The following is a 21,685-nucleotide window of genomic DNA, read 5'->3' as shown; positions in this document are numbered from 1 at the left end:
GAAATCCATCATCAACAATCGCCACAAGTGGTGTCAAAACAGTGGTGAGCAAAAATCATTGTGGGTTATAAATACCTCCGAACACTTTTTCACCTGGGATCCATCACGGTCCAACCACAGTGTGGAGTTTGCAACCGAGAAAGTCGTTGCTTTGGCAGGTGGCCTGGTATGCATCATCATGGATCATGGCTTCGCCCATCTGCATGTGTTTACCCTGGTGGTGGGCAATCCAGTGACCCAAGAGTGGAGCGAACTACCAACGCTCCACATTGAGGAGATTTCTTTTGCGGAGGACTTTGCCATGTTTGTTGACAAAGATGACTTCAAAGTCAGCGCGCACTTCATCAGCTACGACTCAGGGCACTGGTGCTACATCTACGACTCGGCAACACACGTCTGGTCTTCTCTCCCCAACCTCCCGTTCTCACAGAGGGAGGAGCGTCACGGGTTTGATGCTCGGTCTGTATTCCCAGACTTCTACGACCCTAGTATCCTGGGATTGTATGACTTTGTCCGCACCAAGTGGATCACAGGGGAAGTCGTGCGCAGCCTGAGGATTACAACGGGCCTGGAAGGGGTTGAACAAAGTGGAGAGTTTCTGCGCTGCGTATTGCCGCGTCCCGGTTGGTGCACGACAATGCTGTGGGATTAAATGGCCAGCGCTACTTTGCATGTGCATGAGGGAGACTACTGCAAGGTAGGGTACTGCAGAGCTGATGGCTATGGTGTGTGGAAGGTTGATGACACGGTTTGGTTATAGTCTCAGCAGTGCACTGTAAAGCCCTGCTCAATCAAGTGTATCCTGGGCAGTCTCACAATTTTTCCCATTGTGATATTCATGCAGAGGACAATCTCGTCATCTTTTCGGAAGGAAAAGTGTTCGTTTACGACCTGGACACAGAGCGTTGGGGTGGAGTGGGCAGGCGCACATATGAATCAGGCAAGGGACTGCTTTATCGCCCAGTGCTCACGACACTCTGTGGAACAACACGTCATCCCAAGTGACGATGAAATTCGCCCTGAGTTCTACAGAATTTTCGGGTTTTTAGCATGCTGTGTTGGTTGTGGCACCAAGTACCAGAGAAAATGAGGTGGCCAGAGATCAGATAGGAGATCCCTACACATGGTATAGAATGCCAGCAAGGATGGAAGAGGTGCCCTAGCCCAGGTGATTCTTAGCACTTAAGACATGTGCAGAATATTTGCATTCAACTCAAAAAAAATTAAAATCTGCACATGTGCAAATATATAATGCTTTCACGTGCAATCAAGATGCATATATGAGGAGGAAAAACTCTGTATCTCAACTGTGTATAAATAAGTATATATACATAAAACTCATAATAGCAATTCTTTACAAGAATTTTCATCTGGTAACAGTAAAAGTGGGAGCTTAACAGTTCACAACCAAGGTCACATGCTACTGGCAAGATTGAAGGGTGAGCAAAAGTGTATGCAAACAAAACCAAGACTAAGAACAAAGTTTTAGGTAATTGATTTATGAGTTTTCTATATGCTTTTCTCATCAGCTCTCTATGCTCATCATCTCAGACTAACTAGGCACAATTTAGGCTTAGATTCATTAGATCAACCACCTAATCGTGAGTGGTGTTAGAGGTACTTAGAGATAATATAAGTAAGCTACTATTGTGAAGCATGAAACAACTCTGGTATAAATGCACTACAGTTTTGTATGTTAAAAGTTTCTTGCCATACGTTTTTAGCTGTTTTGCTAGATTATATTAATGAAAAGTAAAAGACCACAGAACATCCTTAATTCAAGTTCCAGTGCAATACTTCAAAAGAAATCAAAGAACACCATCAAAATGAAACGAACCTTGCCACTTTATTATACAAACTGTCTCCATGAAACCTCATCCTTGTCCCAGTAGTTCTTTCCTCGATCCAAGTTTGACTCCTAATCAATTGACATGTAAAAGAATCTCTTTAAAAAACTTTTAAAAGTACAAAGGATTCTTACCTTCTTCTTGTTCTTTCTGGGCTTCGCAGTTCCTGGACGCATCCTCGTAAGCATTGGTGTCATCCACATGATCATCTCGTCCAGCTTTCCAGGAGGAGGCTGGGGGCAGTCTCATCTTTTGGCATCCTAAAGGAGCTTTGGTTCTTGATTGCAGACTACTGGATGAAAGTCCACCTAAGACTGAGGGTACGAGCTACTCTATACACCTCACTTTGCGAAGGCTGAGTTGTGGAAGATATACAGGCATTTGGAGTTTCTGCTCTGGAACATTTATGAAGAGCGAGAAATTATTTTTAAAAATAACAGAATATTCTCGAGAAATTTTAAAAGGTTAGCGCTTCTAAAAAGGAAATTGCAATCCTTCAAGGTAACCGACAGATGCAAGATGATATTGTGGAGCTGGTTCTCAGCTTTGTGGAACTGACCACACTGCGTCGTTGCTCCGCAGTCTGCAAGTCATGGAAGTCCATCATCAACAATCCATCCTTTCGCCACAGGTGGTGCCAAAACAGTGGTGAGCAAGAATCATTGTGGGTTATAAATACCTCTGTTAGTGACGACGAAACACTTTTCGGCCTGGGATCCATCACGGCACAACCACAATGTGGAGTTTGCGTTGCCTCCACTGACCGAGAAAGTCGTTGCTTCCGCAGGTGGCCTGGTATGCATTGTCATTGATCCCTCCGAGATTGGCCTGGTCCATCTACTTTTCCTTCCTAAAAGATGACGAGATTGTCCTCTGCATGGATATAACAATGAGGAAGTTTTCAAGACTGCCCAGGATATACTTGATTGAGCAGGTTTCACAGTGCACTGCCAAGACGATAACCAAGCCACCATTGTCATAGCCATCAGCTTCGCAATACCGTACCTCAGACGCATACACCCAGGCGCTTGCAAAGTAGCGCTGCCCATTGTAATCTCACAGCATTGTCGTGCACGAACCAGGACGCAGCAAAACGCAGCGCAGGATCTCTCCACCACTGTCTTCCAGGCCCGTTGTAATCCTCAGGCTGCGCACGACTTCCCCTGTGATCCACTGGTGCGGACAAAGTCATACAATCTCAGGATACTAAGGTCGTCGAAGTCTGGGAATACAGACCGAGTATCAAACACGAGCTTTCCGTGACGCTGCTCCCTCGGTGAGAACGGGAGGTTGGGGAGAGAAGATCAGGCGCGTGTTGTTGCCGAGTTGTAGATGCAGCACCAGTGGCCTGAGTCGTAGCTGAGGAGGTGCACGCCGACTTTGAAGCGATCTTTGTCAACAAACATGGCAAAGTCCTCCGCAAAAGAAATCTCCTGGGCTGGTAGTTCGCTCCACTCTTGGGTCACTGGATTGCACACCACCAGGTTAAACACGTTGTTTACGACCTGGACACAGAGCGTTGGGGCATGTCATCCCAAGTGACAGGATATTTGAAATTTGATAGGTGTGCATCTACAGGGCATGCTGTATTGGTTGGAGAAGCAACCAAAATGATTCAGACCAAATGGGGGAAGACTTTGTGATCTTCCGGAGCATGGTCTAGAAAGGCCAATGGATTTAACATAAAACCAGAATATACTCGGGAATTTAGGTTACCTTGTTGTAGGGCTTAATGCCCGTCAGGGGCGTTGCACCGTCTGTAGCAGCAGATTCCGAGACGGACATCACCACACAGCACAAAACCAAGCGAATGAGTCATGCAAGGAACTTCTTTGGATGCACCATACGGGAGTGTAAGATCTCTTGTGGCCATTTCTCAGGCTGGATGCCAAAATTACAATTGGGCCATGGATCGCGACAAAGAACCAAGGATTTGTTAAAAAAGGAAATGACATTGCTTCTCAAGAAATCTGGTCCCTCTTTTCAGGAAGTATAGGTTCGGTCCAACCTTGAAACTCTTGTCTGGTTCTCTGGGTAACAAGTATGTCTCTACTCTCTAACCGGAAAAGCAGAAGAAGGCATCACTCATGCTCGGACTCTGGTGTTTACCACGACTGATGCCGCCCAATGTCTCCTCGTGAAGGGGTACGTCAAGTCCTATGCGTTTTCTTTTAACACCAGATCAATCGACTTCGTTGCTCTTTTCAGGACCATGCTCTCTCGAGGGAAGTGATATTGTTAGTTGTGGAGGTGGCCAGCCAGAAGGAGGTACCTTGGCCTCTTTCCAGTTACTTTGAGTCTCATTCTGATGTTCTTGTGGTTGACCCTGCCAAGCGCAACGATGCTCCGCCACCAGCAGGGGAGACGAGAAACTAAAAATATTTTCGTCCCTCTCGCGTGACAAAATGTGATTTAAATGCGCTTCTGGCGCCTGTGTATTCTTCACTGTGCCAATGCCAAGGTAAGTTGGCAATCTTTCCAGTGATTTTGGATACCAAGGGAAACTGTGGGATCAGCGAGGCTTTGCTGGCATATTCGTTTCTAAAAACGAATCTACTCAGCATAATTTTATTATGGAGTTCTTCCATGGTGAATGGCGTCCTTCTCTGAGTCCTGCGACTTGGCTTCATCTTATGGTTTGTGGCGTCTTTCCTTTTCAGCAGTTTTCCAATAAGAAATCTTTCGACGACGATGATTAGCTCTGGTACTTTCTTGAGCTTCTTTGTTTTGCATTGTGTGTATCTTTTTAGGTGATTACCTTCGACGAAAAATCAGGTGGCAAGATCGTCTGACAAGCTGGCCTTGACTAGGTGAACTCTTAATTCTAGTTCTAGTTTCTTCAAATCTTTAGTTATGTAAAGTTGTGTTTTCTGGTGTGCAACAAGTTTGATGATGTTTTCAGAGCGCACGAACTTTTGACAGGAGAGGGTCCATCAGCAATTACGACTTCTCACAGGTTTACAGCTCTTTGTTCATGTCTCGAAAGCTGATGTGAAACCATTTCAAGGGTCAAAGAAGAGAGTGACGTGCTATGGAATCCAAGACAGCAGAGTACACAGTGGTATGTTTTTTAACAGCTGATCATACCATCCTTTTTACATCCTTTTCATTGTTGTGAGAGCACAAAGAGGAGGAGATTATAATGGTTTTTCACAGCAGCAAGTTGTGGTTATTTTTTGCTCATGTCGTTGTGCTAATCTGTGTTTTGGATCCTTTGCCATATAGATGACACTGAAACAAGACGTAGTATGTAACTTAACTACTTCGAACACAAAATAAACCTAGTTACAGCTTCAACACTGTGTGATGGATGTAGTCGGTATGTCCACCATACAGTGCTGAAGTCGCAATTAAGTTTGTCTTGGGTTTGAAGTAGTTAAGCTAGATACTATGTTTTGTTTCAGTGCCATCTGCTTAACAAAAGATCCAAAACACAGATTAGCATGACAACATGAGCAACAAAGAGCCACAACTTGCTGCTGTGAGAAACCACCCCAATTTCCTCCTCTTTGCGCTCCCATAACAATGAAAAGGATATAAGAAGGATAGTACGATCAACTGTTAAGAAATATACCACTGCGTACTCCACTATCTTGGGTTCTACAGTATGTCACTTTCTTCTTTGACCGTGGAAATGGTTTCGCATCAGTTTCCAATTAAAACTTTCGAGACATGAACAAAGAGCTGTAAACTTGTGAGAAGTCATAACTGCTGATGGACCTCTCATGTCAAAAGTTCATGCGCTCTAAAAGCATCATCATGCTTGTTACACACTGGAAAACACAACTTTGCATAACTAAAGATTCAAAGAAACTAGAACTAGAATTAAGAGTTCACCTAGTCAAGGCCAGCTTGTTAGACGATCTCACCACCTGATTTTTCATCGAAGGTAATCACCTAAGAAGATATACACAATCCAAAACAAAGAAGCTCAAGAAAGTACCAGAGCTGATCATTGTCGTCGAAAGATTTCTTATTGGAAAACTGCTGCAAAGGAAAGACGCCATAAACCATAAGATGAAGCCAGGTCGCAGGACTCAGAGAAGGACACCATTCGCCGCAGAAGAACTCTATAACTCAGGATCGTTGCAGTGCTCGACTGCAATAGCGACCTAGGGAGCCCACGCTGGCTGCAACTTGTCCTTGAGCAGCTCCAGTGCCCTGTGTTTATGAGGATTGTGGATGTTGACTGGGAGAAGAATGTGGAGACCATCAGAGACACTGAAAAATCGATAGAAAGTGGAGATTACAATGAGAATCGACAGGCAAGAGACTGATTTTTTGAAAGAAAACTCCTCCTCACCTCTCCATGCTCAGATCACGGGTTTCAAACAGGAAAGGAAGGTTGGATGCACTGTGAAATGATAGATTATGATGAGAAATCAATGGAGCAAGTACAATATTTCGAAGGGAAACTCCTCCTCACCTCTCCATGCCTGGATTGCAGATTTCCGCTGGAAGAAGAAGGTTGGATGCACTGCACAATCGATAGAAACTTGAGATTAGGATGTGAAAAGCGGCAACACACCTCTCTATGCCCGGATCACAGAACTGGCCGGAAGACGAAAGAACGTTGGATGCTGCAAAATTTAGGGGAAGTGGAGATTATGAGGATAAATCGATGAAATTAGCGTCAAGAGATTGATATTGGGAAAAGAAACTCCAATCTCACCTCTCCTGACCTAGGCTTGGAATATTCTTCAACGGTGTTAGATGGTGTCGGCTGCGAATCATCTCGTGTGGTGTGCCGCATTTCAGCTCGGCACAGTCCGGCGAGCATCTTGCCTCACCACTTGCTTTGAGGTTCGTGTTGTCCAGCATGGATGGCTAACTATTTTGTTCTCCACAGGTCCCGCCTGGTGAATATCGTCTTTCGCCCATTGCTACCAAGCACAAAACAGGACTATTATTTTCTCCACAGCACGTGGATGTTGTCTTTGCTGCGCCAGTATTTAATATTGTCTTCTTACAGGTAAAGGCTTTCCTTTGTATTGCAGAAACTCTAAAGGCAGTCAGTATCTCTGGACACGTGAACTGCAAATCCTAATGCAGCCCTGGGATATACATTGTGCTCGTCGATACTCAGGGAGGCAACAAAATAGTATATCAACTGACTGATACCCAGAACCATTTCAAATTTGAGAATGTTCTTCCGGGACAATATAAGCTCGAAGTAAGTAATGCCAGGCTAACATGGTTTGAAGCATGCGTAATTTTCTTTTGCAGGTGACCAAAGAAGGAGGACTTGGAGACGATGAATGGTGCTGGGAACAAAAGGTAGTCAGTGTGGATGTCACTTCCAGCGATATCGAAGACATCGTATTTGTTCAAAAAGCATACTGGCTTCGCATCAAGGCTACTCACCCAACTAAAGCGTTTATTGTTCACGACAACAAAGACCCGGATCCTTTGGAAATCATGGTCGGTGTTTTTGTTTATTGTCTTTGTGATCATTTTCTTGTTTCTTCCAGAGCGGGTGGCATGCGTAGAAAGTCCTGGAATACACGAATTGCACTTTCTCTGGGCTTGTGTTTCTTTCGGTGCTCCCATTTTCTCATTTGACACATCCAATCCAAGGGTATGTCGCGCAGTTGGGAGTGTCTAGGGCTTTGAGTTTCATCTCTGTCTTGCAGCGCATCAATTTGGTTGCCGAGAAATATCTTTTAAGCGGACACATTGACGTGTACTCTCCCTTATATCCTGGAGAAAACAAACTGGAACAGAAGTTGCTGGTCGAGGTTTGGAACGCTAAAGACGGGAAGCCTATTGCCAATATCCACGCTCACCTTTTCTCTGAAGCCAACGAAACGAGTCCCATTGCAGTCTATGAGTATGTCTATTGGGCCCGTCTCGGGGATGCTCTTAGTTTCGTCCCACGATATGGGAGGTATGCGTCTTCCAACCTTCGAATGCTTATATTGCTGCGTATGAAACAGAGACCAAAATCAAACGGAGCAAGTTCTTCTATTCTATCCTCGAGAGCAAAACGTAAGCTACATTTTATTTTCAGTTGTCAGCTTTCAATTTGTATAATCAGGCCACTTTGGCTGTGGATGGCTGTCAACCGCGAGTACCTAGTTTTGCTGAACGACCGGCTGTGTACGTAACCGGGAGCATTGTTCCTGCACTGGAGGCAGTGAACATTGTGATAACTGCAGAAAAAGAAAGCAAAATCGGCCTTTTAAAAGCAGGAGAAGTGGCTATGAAAGTACTAACAGGAGACGATGGCGTTTTCGCAGCTGGTCCTCTTTATGACGACACCCCGTACATGGTTCATGCGGACAAGGTTCGTCCTGGATTATTTCAGAGCCTGTGATTATTGATACGTGTCTCGGATACCACTTCAAGCCCTTTGGAAAGAACTCTTTTCAATGCCAGAAGCTTGCTCAGATCCTCGTAAACATCATTGCTGGGGACGGCGCCGAGGAGATTCTTCCGTCCGTTCTTCTTTCGCTGAGCGGAGACGATGGATACAGGAAGAACGCTGTCGCGCCGCCGGGAGGCAAGTTCGCTTTCGACGGCATGTTTCCTGGCAGTTTTTACCTGCGACCTCTGCTTAAGGTACTCGTCCTTCTGGTGCTATCTCGTGAATGAATCTTTACATCTTTACAGGAGTATAGTTTTAGTCCGCCTGCTCAAGCCTTGGAACTCTTGTCTGGTGCAACTTTAGAGACAACCTTTATTGCATGTCGAAATTTTCATGTGAATTCCTTCGATGACGAGTTTGTTTCTGCTCTGTAGCATTTATGGAAGAGTCTCCTCCTTAACTGGGAAACCAGAAGAAGGCGTCACTGTGGAGGCACGTTCGGACTCTGGCCTTTATTATGAAGAAACCGCAACCGATGCTGATGGAAAATACCGACTAAGAGGACTTGTGCCCAATACAACGTATAACGTCAAGGTGGTCGTGAAAGAGGAAGTAGACGGTCCTCCCAGACTTGAACGTGCGTCTCCAAGCGTTTATCCAGTAGAGGTCCGAAAACCTTTTCGTGAGATTTTTCCAAAAGTAAGCTCCATTGTCTACTCCTTAGATCTCCACCAAGGACACCAGCTCAATCAACTTCGTGGCTTTTTGAGCACAGCTTGGCGACTGTGCTCTCTGGCCTCGTCGAGGGAAGTGATCTTGAGAAATGGCAACCGCACATATCCGTGGAGGTGGCCAGCATCTCAGAACCAGCGAAGAGGTACCTTTGCCGCTTTCCAGATTCTTTGAGATTCAAGGTCTTCCGAGGGGAAAGTACAGGTTGCGGCTTGTTTCCAAGATGGCCGTGCAGACGCACAAGTTTCACTCGGATGTTCTCGAGGTTGATTTTGCCGAGCGCAACAATATATTCTTAAACTCCGTCAAGTTGTATGCAGAGGAATACCATTACAAGCAGGTGAGACGGGAAACTAAAAATTTTCGTCTCTCTCGTGACAAGTGTGATTGCGGTCCAGGATTTAAATGCTCCTCCAGTACTTCCCGTGCTCATTGGTGTGTGATTGGTCTCTTCACTGCAATGCCAAGGTAAGCGAAGCCGATCAAACACATTGGCGATCTTTCCAGTGATTTCCATTCGTGTTTCTACAGCCTGAAAGATGGATACCAACGACTTCTCGCCAAAGACTTGCCACGAACAAGCCAAAGAAAAAGAAACTAAAACGCTAACTCGGAGGTTTTTTAAAAAGGGTGCCAGGTCTAGTTGATGACGCAGAGAGAAGAAGCGCCTGTGTGGGTGCAAGATGACATTGTGGAGCTGGTTCTCAGCTTTGTAGAGCTGGCCACACTGCGTCGGTGCTCTGCCGTTTGCAAGTCATGGAGGTCCATCATCAGCAATCCATCCTTTCGATGCCGTTGGTGTCAAAACAGTGGCGACCAAGAATCATTGGGGTTATGAATACCTCTGTCACCAACAGCGACCACTTTTTCGCCTGGGATCCATCACGTCCGAACCACAGTGTGGAGTTTGCATTGCCTCCACTGACCGCAGAAGTCGTTGCGTCCGCAGGTGGCCTGATATGCATCGTGAGCGATCCCCCCGAGCAACATCTGGGTGTGCTTAACCTGGTGGTGGGCAACCCAGTGACCCAAGAGTGGAGCGAACTACCACTATAACTAGCTCCTTTAGACGAGACTGCCCCAGCGTCCAAAGTTGATGAGATGAATAAATATCATACAAGAAAAACCTCCATCTGGATTGAGAAAAGCTCAAGGTCTTTATCATCTGCAGTCGATGAACTGATCCATTCCACTTCCAAATGTACAAGGACAGAGTGAGGTTGTATAGAGAGGGCACGGTGCATCGAGATCTCGTTTACTCCTTCACAGGTTTGTCCCTCCTGTGATCAGGTCCCAGCCTAACTGGAAACGCAGAAGAAGGCACCACTGTGGAGGCACGGTCGGACTCTGTTGTTTATTATGACTGATGCCGATGGAAGAGACCAAGTAAGAGGACTTTTGCCCAATACAATCCACCGAGACTTGAGCATGCATATTGTGGACCAGATCAATCGACTTCCTGGTTTTTGAGTCCTCGAGGGAAGTGGTCTTGAGAAATGGCAACCATACATAGCCGTGGAGGCGACCAACCAGAAGGGAGGTACCTTTGCCGCTTTCCAGTTACTTTTTGAATCTCACTCGGATGTTCTTGAGATTGATTTTGTCAAGCGCAAAGAGGATGCCATCACAGGCAGGTGAGACGAGGAACTAAAATCTTTGTTGGTCTTTTTGCAATGCCAACTTGAGTAGTATATTCTGTTTTTGAAAGAGATCTTATGAGCATGAAGGTGTTGCATTGATGAGGCACGCTCAGGCCTATCATAACGTGGATGGAGATGTCAGCATTGCCTCTTCTTCCGCGGCGAATGGCGTCGCCTAACACCCGGCCTTCTTCTCCGCGTGCTGCGACCTTTGTTTATCACATGGGTTGTAACATCTTTCCTTTGCAGCACAAAATCCTCCAAGAAATCCTTCAACGATGATGATCAGCTCGTCGATGCCGTCCTCACTCCTGCTGGATGGGAACAGGTACTTCCTTGAGCTTTTCTTCTTTGCACTGTTGTGGTTTTTGGATTTTCTTTGCTAATTACCTTTGACAAAAAGGTCAGGTTGCTACACTCCGCAAGATCGTCCGAGAAGCTGGCCTTGATCGCCGCATCCAGCTCGTGACAGTTTCACCCATGACGATCAAGTCTTTAGATACTTTCGTTTTCGTTAGGACGTTGCAAACAGCTACAGGAGTTTTCCGTGGTGCCGACAATGGAAGTGATTCCAGCCTGCCTTTGGTTGCTGTGGAGCTATGCCGAGAGCGCATTGTAAGTCGTTGTTCTATTGTATTGCAACAAGCTGATGCGTTTAGAGCGCACGAACTTCTGACAGGAGGCGGTCTATCAGCAGCTTCAAGGCACACTTTCCATCCGTCGACTTCTCACAGGTTTATTGTTCCTGTCCCGAAAGCTCTAATTCGAAACTGATGCGAAACCATTTGTAGATCGAAGAAGAAAGTGGCGTGTTGTGGAATGCCGAGACAGCCAAATCCCTGGCAGTGATGCAGCAGCGGATCAGACAGTTCCTGCAGTGGTATGTGAATGTGCCTCACAGCTGATTATACCATCCTTCTTACATTCTCTCTCCATCAGGCTGTGGGAGCGTAAAGAGGAGGAGATCATGGTGGCTTCTCATAGCAGCTTTATGTGGAACATGCTCAAGCGCTCCAACGTTGTGTATGTAGCTCTTTGTTGGTCATGCTATAATCTGTGTTTTCGATATTTTTTTAGACTTCCCAACCCTCAGCTCAAGACTGTCCTACTCACTTGATTGGCAGAACAGGATTTTGGCATTCTTCTTCAGGCTAGTTCTGTGATCTGGGCATGGAGAGGTGTGACTCCATTGATTTCTCAAGTTTCTATTGATTGTGTAGTGCATCTCTGACAGAAATTCGTGATTTGGGCATAAAGAGGTGAGGAGGAGCTTTCTTTCGAAATATCATTCTCTTGCTGCTTGCTCATCGATTTTTTATCGTAATTTCTACTTTCTATTGGTTCACAATGCATTTCACATTTTTCTTCTAGCCAAAACCCATTTTTCTGCTGGAAGAAGAAAGTCGGATGCACTGTGAAATCGATAGAAACTTGAGATTACGATGTGAAATCGATAGAGTGAACATCGACACACTTCTTTATGTCTGGATTGCGGATTTCCATTGGAAGAAGAAGGTCGGATGCATTGCGAAATTGATAAAAATTTAAGATTATGATGTAAAATCGATAGAGCAAGTGGCAATGCACCTCTCCATGCCTAGATCGTGGAACTGGCTGGAAGAAGAATGCTGGAAGAACATTGGATGCTGCAATATCTAGGGGAAGTGGAGATTATAAGAAGAAATCAATGAAATGAGCGTCAAGAGATCAATATTTACTCCAATCTCACCTCTCCTGGCCTAGATCGCTCTCGAAAGCCTCTGGAAACCCTCGTATGGACAAGCAAAATGCCCAAGGAGGTTTTAAAGGAAGGGTATATACCTAGGCTTGGAATATTCTTCAACGGTGTTGTCCAAGAATCCTAAAAACAGAGGGGTGAAGTGTAGGGCTTAAGGCGCGGGGGATGGCGTCGGCTGCGAATCATCTCGTGTGGTGTGCCGCATTTCAGCTCGGCGCAGTCCGGCGAGCATCTTGCCTCACCACTTGCAGGTAAATCTTTGCGGGAGCTCGGTCGCCCATATCTGCTCGTGAATCCGTAGGTTTCTCGGCGTCTCTGAGACTTTGGTGCGGCAGCGAGTGCCTGGCGCTCGTCATCGGGCCTTTGCATCGTCTGTAGCGGCAGAATCCGAGACGGAAATATCGCCACCATCGCCATCACCGCACAAAATTCCTCTCCCAACCAATGAGTCATGCGAGGAGTTGCTCCGGATGCGCCATACGGTAGTGTAACATCTTTTCTGGACATTTCTCAAAGTCTTGAGCTCGTCTTGCTCGTTTAAATCTTCGCAGTGTGCTCACGTGATGGCTATGGCGGTCCAGACACTCTATCCAGACGCTAAAGTTACAATTGGGCCGTGGATTGAGAAAGGATTCTACTACGACTTCGACCTCAAAGAACCACTGTCGGACAAGGATTTGAAGAAGATAAAGAAGGAAATGGTAAGTGTTTGCTCAAGAATGTGAGCCACTGAAACTGGTCTTTAGGATCGCATCATTGGCCGGAATTTACCTCTGAGACGAGAAGAAGTATCGAGAGAAGAAGCCAAGGATCGAATTATGTCTATCAACGAAAAGTACAAGCTGGAAATACTAGAGGATATCAAAACAGAACCCATTACAATATACCACATTGGTGAGGAACATACTTTGCTTGCTCCTTCCCTCACTTCCTTCGAAAGTTTTCAGGCAATGACTGGTGGGATCTTTGTGCTGGTCCACACGTTGAAAGGACCGGCCAGCTTAACAGGAAAGCCATTGAGCTTGAGTCCGTCGCTGGAGCTTACTGGAGAGGTGATGTCAAGAGACAGATGCTTCAGCGGATTTATGGAACTGCTTGGCAGACGGAAGAGCAGCTCAAAGCGTATCAAACGCAAAAGGAGGAAGCGAAGAGACGTGATCACCGTCGACTTGGCCAAGACCTTGAGCTTTTCTCAATCCAGGTAGAGGTTTTTCTTGGATGATATATCATTTCATCTCATCAACTTTTGGTACAGGAGGACGCCGGGGGCGGTCTCGTCTTCTGGCATCCTAAAGGAGCTTTGATTCGCCATTTGATCGAAGACTACTGGAAGAAAGTCCACCTGAGACGAGGATACGAGCTACTCTACACACCTCACGTTGCAAAGGCCGAGTTGTGGAAAACAAGCGGGCATTTGGATTTTTACAAGGAGAACATGTTCGAGCAGATAAAGATCGAAGAGGAGTTTTATCAGCTGCGGCCGATGAACTGTCCGTTCCACATCCAAATCTACAAGGACAGAGTGAGGTCGTATAGGGAGCTTCCCATCAAGTTTGCGGAGCTAGGTACGGTGTATCGCTACGAGCTGAGCGGTGCTCTTCACGGACTATTCCGAGTCCGGGGCTTTACACAGGCAAGTCCTTAACATTTGGAAGCTTCTGATCTTTTCTGTTATTGTTTCAGGATGATGCACATATATTTTGCCTTCCAGAACAGATTAGAGGTGAAATCAAGAGCGTTTTGGACCTGACAGAGGAGATCCTTTCTCAGTTTGGCTTTCAAAACTATGAGATCAACCTGTCAACAAAACCGGAAAAGGCTGTCGGTAGTGATGATATCTGGCACAAAGCAACGGAAGCTTTGAAAGACGCTATAAGTGACAAAGGTTGGACGTATGGAATTGACGAAGGCGGTGGTGCTTTCTACGGTCCAAAAATTGATCTCAAGATTGAGGATGCTATTGGCCGGACGTGGCAATGTTCGACAATCCAGGTAACGCTTACATGATTCTTCATGCTCTGGCAGCTTATGTTTGATTCTCCTCCAGGTGGATTTCAACCTTCCCGAGCGTTTCGATCTTACATACGTGGATCCCAGTCAGGCCAGAAAGCAGCCCATCATGATCCACAGGGCGATATTTGGATCCATTGAGAGGTTTGTCGGCATTCTTATAGAGAGTTACGCTGGTGACTTCCCATTATGGATCGCTCCTGTTCAAGCCCGCCTTCTCCCAGTCACGGACACTGAGGTAAGTCGCGTTTGTTCTCTGTGGAGCAAGTATTCTAAAGAAACGCCTGTCCACTCTTGCAGCTGCCTTACTGTAAGCAGGTCCTGGCAAGGCTTAGAGAAAAGGACATTCGAGCAGAGATTGCGTGCGGTGAGCGGCTCTCCAAGCTGATTCGTAATGCCGAGGTTCAGAAGATTCCGCTCATGGCAGTGGTTGGTCCCAAGGAAGTCGAAGCTCAGACTTTGACTGTTCGCACCAGACACGGGGGAGAACTCGGCACCCTCAGCGTAGACGAGGTGATTGACAGAATCGAAACGGCCGTGGCAACCAGAGGAATTCTCTAAATCAAGAGCAAAGTTATAAGTTACTGGACAGCGTCACAGGTACTGGACAGCAGGGATGGAAAGTTATCGTCACAGGCAACTTCGAGCTTTGACGCTGGTATGTTTACTCGTGCTGTGCGTCCTGCTCTATGCCAGATCTGGAGGACAGGGTATTGATAGTGCTAGTGAGCAGCTGGGACCAATTGGAAAGTCCATGGTAGACATGCTAGGTGGACAGGATTTGGATCTGGCATTCACGAGCTTCGTCCCGAGCGAGGCCATTCTGGACAAGCTCGTAAAGCCCTCAGGAGAGGACAGTAACAGGGACGGGAATAGGCAGGCGCTGCTCTCTCGCTTGCTGGCTTCCAGCTCGGTTCCCAGCCGAATTAGTTCCACGAGTTTGAGGCCGGGCGAGCAGCTCCAAGTCGAGACCATATCCGGGTACAAGCTGAGCTTGGGGGTGGACGTGAATAGGGGCCTGGTGGTGAATGGGATGCGTTGCGTGGCCAGGGACCTGAGGATTGGAGAAATGCTCGTGGTTTACATTGTCAAAGGTGTGATTATGGACCCGGAATTGAGGAGATCTGTCCTTGATCTCGATCCAGACAGCACATAATGCAACATGATGCAGTAAGTGGTACGTAAAAAAAATGACGGAACTAGAAAGAAAGATAATTGGTTTTGGTCACTCACGCTGGCTTTAATTACAGGGATTGAACCTGGCTTCTCAAGTCAATGAAACCAGCTTTCAAGTGCTTTAAAAAACTTCTCTCCACCAGAGAAAGGATGGTGCTAGCTCTCGAGTGGTAAGATATTGTTTTCTGCAGCACACACACACACACACACACACTCAGGTATGAGATCTCGCTCGGCTTGGCAACTTGTTTTGTAGCTCCGAAACCAAGCAGGACGATCTAGCGAATCCTTGAGAATAGTGGTACAGGGCATTTGCCTTTGATGAATTGCTTAATCTCGGGGTCCAGATCCCGAGCGTGTTGTTCCAGGAGAGATTTGTGTGTCGCGCATCCAGAGAACATCTACACTTAAAACAACACTTTGTCTCGCGAGTCGCGACTGCGATGGCGCACAGTGGGGGTGGGGGAGTCACAAGAAAAATGGATGCAAGCCAGGGAAATGCTTGTTTACTCGCTTCTATAATGCTTTGGAAGTCGAGAGTCAGGGCTCTCAGGTCCTTCGCGCTCCAGTAGCAGGCATCATAGTCGCGAGTCCCCATCTCTCTCTTTTCCCATTTCTTTATAGAATCTTAGTCTAGGATAAAAGCACCCAGAGGAGCTGGCACTCCAGAGATTTGATCCCAGATCACATATATGTACGAATTTGCATGGTTGATTCACTCGCAAGGAAATGATGCTGGTTTAGGGTTCCTGGGATTGGAGTGTGTTACATTGTTGTTTGGTCCGTAATGCCGCCTAGGGTTCTTGGTTATAGGTAGCTATAGTGGTAGTGGTGGCAGTAATAAAACAGGAGTGAAAGTTAAAACTTTCTTTCACCATCGCTCCAGGGAAAACGACAGTGCGTCCAGAGTGAGCAGAGCGCAGCCCTTTCATCTCTTTTTTTTGACCCCTCTCATGAAAGATGCAGTGCAGTGCTTGAGTGAAAGAAATTTGATCCTTTTGGACATTCCACATAAAATCCCTCCATTATTTTGAAAGAAAAAAAAGGTGAAAAGTAGGTTTCGGGGGTGGGCTGGCATCGAACCCCGGACCAGGCGCTGCCATTTCGCTCTCCGCCGTCGGATCTATCCACATCGCGAGCGCCAAAGATTCGCGTGTCGCTTTCCCATTTAACTCTGGGGCGTATTGCGTAGAGCGCGGTGAAATACCCACTAGCGCAGGAGGTGTATTTGACTCGCAGGTAAAAAACTAATCATGCCGGCAAATGCAGCGCATTGGCGGATTTGAGCGGGCCCATTCTAATCGATTCTAATCGGCGGAATGGCGAGAATATTCCTCGTCACGAAATCTCCGTTTTGTCCGTGTATGCCCATCCAACGGCACTGCGTGGCGCCACGTCGCCGGGGCACAACATACATGAACAAACGAGGAGAAGAGGAGGCGGCTATGGCCATGGCGATGGCGCCCTCTCTGTGAGAATCCCTCCCTATACCTACATTCTCTCTCCTCGATCGCCTCCGCCAATCCCTTCTTCGTGACGGCGGATCGATGATACTCTTCCTCGCTGGGTGAGAGCTCTTCCTCTCGCGATCGGATCTTCGCTAGTCGATCGAGCGAGCGGCGCTGGGCAGGGATCGCCAGGGAGTTACCGCAGGCTTGGGGATCGCGCGGGCCGAAATATTTTGGGATTCGATCAAGAATGCGTGCCACAGCCGTGACGGCATTGCGCCACTCGCGATCGATCGCATCATAGGGCTGGCCATGGCAACGGGCTGATTATCTATCTGGTACGCTCGCTTTCTTCGCTTGCTTGGTATCATAGACTAAATCATCAGTTACATTGCGTTCCTCACACAGGCCAGCGGGGAGTAGCAGCTGGACAGCAGGAGTATTTCTAGCGAGCGCTCAGCCGATCGAGCACTGATCTCCATCCGCTGAAGAAGAAGAAGAAGCAAATGGCCCTGCCCTTGTTCCTGCTACTGCTACTGCTACTGTTGCATCAAGCGATCGACGCCGCACCCACTGCCGATGCCACAGCCGCGGAGCTCCAAGCCCTTCTCTCCTTCAAGCAAGCGCTCACTGGCGGCTGGGATGCTCTCGCCGACTGGTCAGATAAGTCCGCCTCCAATGTGTGCGCTTTCACGGGGATCCACTGCAATGGGCAGGGCCGGATCACTTCTCTCGAGCTTCCGGAGCTCAGTCTCCAGGGACCTCTCTCGCCATCGCTCGGGAGCTTGAGCAGCTTGCAACACATTGACTTGAGTGGCAATGCTCTGTCCGGGAGTATCCCCGCCGAGATTGGATCGTTGAGCAAGCTGGAAGTTCTCTTTCTCGCTAGCAATCTTCTCTCGGGGAGTCTGCCGGACGAGATCTTTGGCCTGAGCAGTTTGAAGCAGCTGGACGTGAGCTCCAATCTCATCGAGGGAAGCATTCCGGCCGAGGTTGGCAAGCTCCAGCGTCTCGAGGAGCTGGTGCTCAGTCGAAACTCTCTCCGTGGCACTGTTCCTGGCGAGATTGGATCGCTTCTCAGACTCCAAAAGCTGGATCTCGGAAGTAACTGGCTCTCGGGAAGCGTCCCATCGACGTTGGGCTCTCTCCGAAACCTCAGCTATCTCGATCTCAGCAGCAACGCTTTCACCGGCCAAATTCCTCCGCACTTGGGCAACTTGTCGCAGCTCGTCAACCTCGACCTTTCCAACAATGGCTTCTCCGGGCCTTTCCCGACGCAGCTCACGCAGCTCGAGCTCCTCGTCACCCTGGACATCACCAACAATTCGCTGTCGGGTCCCATTCCTGGGGAGATTGGACGTCTGCGAAGCATGCAAGAGCTCAGCCTGGGTATCAACGGTTTTAGTGGGAGTCTTCCGTGGGAGTTTGGGGAGCTCGGCAGCCTCAAGATTCTCTACGTTGCCAACACCCGCCTCTCGGGGTCTATACCTGCGAGCCTTGGAAACTGCAGCCAGCTCCAGAAGTTTGATCTCTCCAACAACTTGCTCAGCGGTCCTATCCCCGACTCGTTTGGAGACCTGGGCAACCTCATTTCGATGAGCCTGGCGGTGTCACAGATCAACGGGAGCATTCCAGGAGCTCTTGGAAGGTGTCGAAGCTTGCAAGTCATCGACCTTGCTTTCAATCTACTGTCAGGCCGGCTGCCCGAGGAGCTGGCTAATTTGGAGAGGCTGGTGTCCTTCACTGTGGAGGGGAACATGCTTTCGGGGCCGATACCGTCGTGGATTGGGAGGTGGAAAAGGGTGGACTCCATACTGCTTTCTACCAACAGCTTCACGGGAAGTCTTCCTCCGGAGCTTGGCAACTGCAGCTCTCTCCGAGACCTGGGAGTCGACACCAATCTCTTGTCCGGGGAGATTCCAAAGGAGCTTTGTGACGCTCGGGCCTTGAGTCAGCTGACGCTCAACAGGAACATGTTTTCCGGAAGCATCGTGGGGACATTTTCCAAGTGCACCAACTTGACGCAGTTGGATCTCACGTCCAACAATCTCTCCGGGCCACTTCCGACCGATCTGCTTGCGCTTCCGCTGATGATCCTCGACTTGAGTGGGAACAACTTCACAGGGACACTCCCGGACGAGCTCTGGCAGTCGCCGATTCTGATGGAGATATACGCAAGCAACAACAACTTTGAGGGCCAGCTTTCACCACTGGTCGGAAACTTACACAGTCTGCAGCACTTGATCCTCGACAACAACTTCCTCAACGGCTCACTTCCTCGTGAGCTTGGAAAGCTTTCCAACTTGACTGTCCTTTCGCTCTTGCACAACCGCTTGTCCGGCTCCATTCCAGCGGAACTTGGTCACTGCGAGAGGTTGACTACCCTCAACTTGGGGAGCAACTCGCTGACGGGGTCTATTCCCAAAGAAGTTGGCAAGCTCGTGCTGCTCGACTACTTGGTGCTGTCCCACAACAAGCTCACCGGTACCATACCGCCAGAGATGTGCTCCGACTTCCAGCAGATTGCCATTCCGGACTCGAGCTTCATCCAGCACCACGGTATACTCGACTTGTCGTGGAACGAGCTCACGGGTACCATACCTCCGCAAATCGGTGACTGCGCAGTGCTGGTTGAGGTTCACTTGCGGGGGAACCGGCTCTCAGGTAGCATTCCCAAGGAGATTGCCAAGCTCACCAACCTGACGACCTTGGATCTTTCCGAGAATCAGTTGAGTGGAACGATTCCTCCACAACTCGGCGACTGCCAGAAGATTCAAGGACTGAACTTTGCAAACAATCACCTCACTGGCAGCATTCCGTCCGAGTTTGGCCAGCTCGGTCGCCTGGTGGAGCTCAACGTCACTGGCAACGCGCTATCCGGGACATTGCCGGACACCATTGGGAACTTGACGTTTCTATCTCATCTGGACGTGAGCAACAACAATCTCAGTGGTGAGCTACCGGACTCGATGGCACGCCTGTTGTTCCTTGTCGGGCTCTACGTCCAGAACAATCGGCTTACCGGGGACATCCGTGGCCTTCTCACTGAAAGTGCTGCATGGCACCAAGTACAGGTTTTGGATCTCAGCCATAATTTATTTCGAGGAGCGATACCAAGCAACATCGGTAACTTATCTGGTCTCTCGTACCTCAGTCTCAAAGGCAATGGCTTCAGCGGTGCTATTCCTACGGAGCTCGCCAACTTGATGCAGCTCAGCTACGCAGACGTCTCCGACAACGAGCTGACAGGAAAGATACCCGACAAGCTTTGCGAGTTCTCCAACCTGAGCTTCTTAAACATGTCCAACAACAGGCTGGTTGGTCCCGTCCCAGAGCGATGCAGCAACTTCACTCCACAGGCGTTTCTCTCGAACAAGGCTCTCTGTGGCAGCATTTTTCACTCCGAATGCCCGTCAGGGAAGCACGAAACGAACAGCTTGTCGGCGTCAGCTCTGCTCGGGATCGTGATAGGCAGCGTGGTGGCATTTTTCAGCTTCGTCTTTGCGCTGATGAGGTGCCGGACGGTCAAGCACGAGCCTTTCATGAAGATGTCCGACGAAGGCAAGCTGAGCAACGGCTCCTCCATAGATCCTTCGATGCTGTCCGTGAGCAAAATGAAGGAGCCTCTGAGCATCAACGTCGCCATGTTTGAGAGACCTCTTCCGCTGAGGCTGACGCTGGCCGACATCTTACAAGCAACTGGCAGCTTCTGTAAGGCCAACATCATTGGAGACGGTGGCTTTGGGACGGTGTACAAGGCCGTTCTTCCCGACGGGAGGAGCGTCGCGGTGAAGAAGCTGGGCCAGGCGCGGAACCAAGGCAACCGGGAGTTTCTGGCGGAGATGGAAACGCTTGGCAAGGTGAAGCACCGGAACCTGGTCCCGCTGCTGGGCTACTGCTCGTTTGGCGAGGAGAAGCTGCTCGTCTACGACTACATGGTGAACGGGAGCCTCGACTTGTGGCTGCGAAACCGAGCGGACGCTCTTGAAGTCCTCGACTGGCCCAAGAGGTTTAAGATCGCGACGGGGTCGGCTCGGGGCCTGGCCTTCCTCCACCACGGACTGGTGCCGCACATCATCCACAGGGACATGAAAGCTAGCAACATCCTCCTGGACGCGGAGTTTGAGCCTCGGATAGCCGACTTCGGCCTCGCCCGTCTCATCAGCGCTTACGAAACTCACGTCAGCACGGACATCGCGGGGACTTTCGGCTACATCCCTCCGGAGTATGGCCAGAGCTGGAGATCCACAACCAGGGGGGACGTGTACAGCTATGGAGTGATCCTGCTGGAGATCTTGAGCGGCAAGGAGCCAACCGGGATCGAATTCAAGGACGTGGAGGGAGGCAACCTCATCGGATGGGTGAGGCAGATGATCAAGCTCGGGCAAGCAGCCGAGGTGTTGGACCCGGACATCTCCAACGGGCCCTGGAAGGTGGAGATGCTCCAGGTGTTGCAAGTCGCGAGCCTTTGCACAGCCGAGGATCCGGCGAAGAGGCCCAGCATGCTCCAAGTCGCCAGGTATCTCAAAGACATCGAATCTAACAGCTCGGCCGGATCGGTGGGGGTGGCGCCGCCGCCCCAAACTCCACTCCAAAGCGTCGGGGTTTGAGTCTAGTGATCTTCTTTCTCTTCTCATGTACACTACTGAAAAGCTTCATTGTTCTCCATAGCTGAGCTTCTGAAAGTACAAAAATTTGAATTTGAATTGACTTTGAATTCAGGCGGGATGTTGTGCATACGTGGCGCTTGATGTGCCACGTGGACGAAAGGTCTTGAGTTTTAGGGC

The 21,685-nt window shown here is 48.6% G+C and overlaps 3 protein-coding genes and 1 long non-coding RNA gene across 5 annotated transcripts; all 4 read left to right on the top strand.

The window, feature by feature from the left end:
• Positions 1-3,587: 3,587 nt before the first annotated feature.
• LOC112347541 lies at positions 3,588-5,113 on the top strand. 2 transcript variants are annotated; one of them, XR_002992795.1, is made up of 4 exons: positions 3,588-3,992; positions 4,056-4,657; positions 4,750-4,803; positions 4,855-5,113. It is a non-coding gene; the product is annotated as an uncharacterized LOC112347541 (long non-coding RNA). The 2 variants fall into 2 exon arrangements; XR_002992794.1 differs by having other exon boundaries at positions 4,056-4,803.
• A 5,852-nt stretch (positions 5,114-10,965) lies between these two features.
• Positions 10,966-11,908, top strand: LOC9642835 (phosphoglycerate mutase-like protein). Its single transcript, XM_024678589.1, has 6 exons — positions 10,966-11,141; positions 11,186-11,260; positions 11,318-11,406; positions 11,466-11,549; positions 11,604-11,704; positions 11,761-11,908. Exons 1-5 carry the CDS (start codon positions 11,007-11,009, stop codon positions 11,641-11,643), a joined length of 423 nt encoding a protein of 140 aa, XP_024534357.1. The 5' UTR covers positions 10,966-11,006; the 3' UTR covers positions 11,644-11,704; positions 11,761-11,908.
• Positions 11,909-12,395: 487 nt separating this feature from the next.
• On the top strand, positions 12,396-15,822 carry LOC9642834 (threonine--tRNA ligase, chloroplastic/mitochondrial 2). The gene is made up of 10 exons (XM_024678580.1): positions 12,396-12,515; positions 12,566-12,746; positions 12,816-12,965; positions 13,011-13,158; positions 13,212-13,465; positions 13,520-13,897; positions 13,948-14,256; positions 14,312-14,512; positions 14,575-15,451; positions 15,525-15,822. Exons 1-9 carry the CDS (start codon positions 12,430-12,432, stop codon positions 14,833-14,835), a joined length of 1,968 nt encoding a protein of 655 aa, XP_024534348.1. The 5' UTR covers positions 12,396-12,429; the 3' UTR covers positions 14,836-15,451; positions 15,525-15,822.
• Positions 15,823-16,867: 1,045 nt separating this feature from the next.
• LOC9642833 (leucine-rich repeat receptor protein kinase EMS1) lies at positions 16,868-21,608 on the top strand. The gene is made up of 2 exons (XM_024678590.1): positions 16,868-17,236; positions 17,307-21,608. Exon 2 carries the CDS (start codon positions 17,405-17,407, stop codon positions 21,506-21,508), a length of 4,104 nt encoding a protein of 1,367 aa, XP_024534358.1. The 5' UTR covers positions 16,868-17,236; positions 17,307-17,404; the 3' UTR covers positions 21,509-21,608.
• The last annotated feature ends 77 nt before the right edge of the window (positions 21,609-21,685 follow it).

The sequence above is a fragment of the Selaginella moellendorffii genome, unplaced genomic scaffold (genome assembly GCF_000143415.4).
Source record: "Selaginella moellendorffii unplaced genomic scaffold, v1.0 SELMOscaffold_22, whole genome shotgun sequence".
Lineage (NCBI taxonomy): Eukaryota > Viridiplantae > Streptophyta > Lycopodiopsida > Selaginellales > Selaginellaceae > Selaginella > Selaginella moellendorffii.
The sequence above is the reverse complement of the archived record's forward strand: the minus strand, read 5'-3'. Positions and strand labels throughout refer to the sequence as shown.

What these genes read in the sequence shown, in the direction of transcription:
- LOC9642835 (XM_024678589.1), top strand. Translation starts at nt 11,007, where the DNA reads ATGACGATCAAGTCTTTAGATACTTTCGTTTTCGTTAGGACGTTGCAA. An exon ending in ATCAGACAGTTCCTGCAGTG is followed by an intron (nt 11,407 to 11,465) that starts GTATGTGAATGT and finishes TCTCTCCATCAG; the next exon opens with GCTGTGGGAGCGTAAAGAGG. An exon ending in CTCAAGCGCTCCAACGTTGT is followed by an intron (nt 11,550 to 11,603) that starts GTATGTAGCTCT and finishes ATATTTTTTTAG; the next exon opens with ACTTCCCAACCCTCAGCTCA.
- LOC9642834 (XM_024678580.1), top strand. Translation starts at nt 12,430, where the DNA reads ATGGCGTCGGCTGCGAATCATCTCGTGTGGTGTGCCGCATTTCAGCTC. An exon ending in AGAAGATAAAGAAGGAAATG is followed by an intron (nt 12,966 to 13,010) that starts GTAAGTGTTTGC and finishes ACTGGTCTTTAG; the next exon opens with GATCGCATCATTGGCCGGAA. An exon ending in TCCCAGTCACGGACACTGAG is followed by an intron (nt 14,513 to 14,574) that starts GTAAGTCGCGTT and finishes CCACTCTTGCAG; the next exon opens with CTGCCTTACTGTAAGCAGGT.
- LOC9642833 (XM_024678590.1), top strand. Translation starts at nt 17,405, where the DNA reads ATGGCCCTGCCCTTGTTCCTGCTACTGCTACTGCTACTGTTGCATCAA.